We start from the raw sequence: 873 nt of genomic DNA, 5'->3' as shown, positions 1-873 counted from the left end.
ATGACAATACAAAAGTGCCTGGCATAGAGCACACACTCGAGTCACATTGTACAGCACTTAACAGTTTATCAAAGCACTGTCACACTTACTATTCCGTGTGATCTCCCACACAAGCCTGTCAAGGCAGGCAAGGTAGTAGAGTTATTCCTGCCTTATAGATAAAGAATCTCCGGCCCAGAGGCCACCCTGTGGCTAAGAAGGCTGTAGGCCACTGGGCCCTAGGCCTGTCTGAGCTGGAGTCAGCCCACTGCCGGCCACAGAGCAGCCTCAGCCATTCCCACACCCAAACACAGAGCCACACGTGGGACATCCACTCACAGCAGTTTCTTGCCTGGTTTTATTGGGAGGACAGCCTAGAGGTGCGTCGAGCCTGGGGCGGGGTGGCAGGGCACTGAGAATACTGTCCCTTTCAAGCAACCTGCAAGACCATCCCTGGAGCTGGCAAGATGGACAGGCAGGTGGTCGTGGGGTGTCGGGGTCTCAGTCTTCCACAGGAGTGGGAGTTGGTCCAGACTCGGGAGAGGAATCCCAGAAGTCGGAGAACTTGCCGGTAACGCTGCTCCAGTAGTCTTTCAGGGAGCTGAAGCGATCAGTCACCCAGCCCCTGGGGGTTAGATCAGTAAGAGGAAGCAGCAGAGGTGAGTGTGAGAGCCTTTCTGTAGGCAGTGGCAACCATGGAGTCCCCACCCAGGTCCCACTGGCTCTCCCACCATCCTCTCAACCTCACCCAGCAAGGCCCCTGAGACCTCAGGAGTCACCCACGGCTGCCACCCTAGCCAGAAGAAATGCTAAAGGTGGTGAGGAGACCTCAGCACAGGCTGGGTCAGAGCTTTGTGCCTTCGCAGGCCCAAGGCACAGAGTGAGGAGGGACAT

The 873-nt window shown here is 56.7% G+C and overlaps 1 protein-coding gene across 1 annotated transcript in view; it reads right to left on the bottom strand.

The window, feature by feature from the left end:
• Positions 1 to 314: 314 nt before the first annotated feature.
• The window catches only part of APOC3 (apolipoprotein C3), a 2,238-nt gene continuing 1,679 nt past the window's right edge, over positions 315 to 873 (bottom strand). The window contains exon 4 of the mRNA XM_012808137.2: positions 315 to 604. Coding sequence (XP_012663591.1) covers positions 481 to 604 — 124 coding nt within the window. The 3' untranslated portion in view covers positions 315 to 480. The remainder of the gene's footprint in view (positions 605 to 873) is intronic.

Source organism: Otolemur garnettii, unplaced genomic scaffold, assembly GCF_000181295.1.
Source record: "Otolemur garnettii isolate 467f Iridium unplaced genomic scaffold, OtoGar3 scaffold00086, whole genome shotgun sequence".
Taxonomy (NCBI): Eukaryota; Metazoa; Chordata; class Mammalia; order Primates; family Galagidae; genus Otolemur; species Otolemur garnettii.
This window is presented reverse-complemented; position numbering and strand designations above follow the sequence as displayed.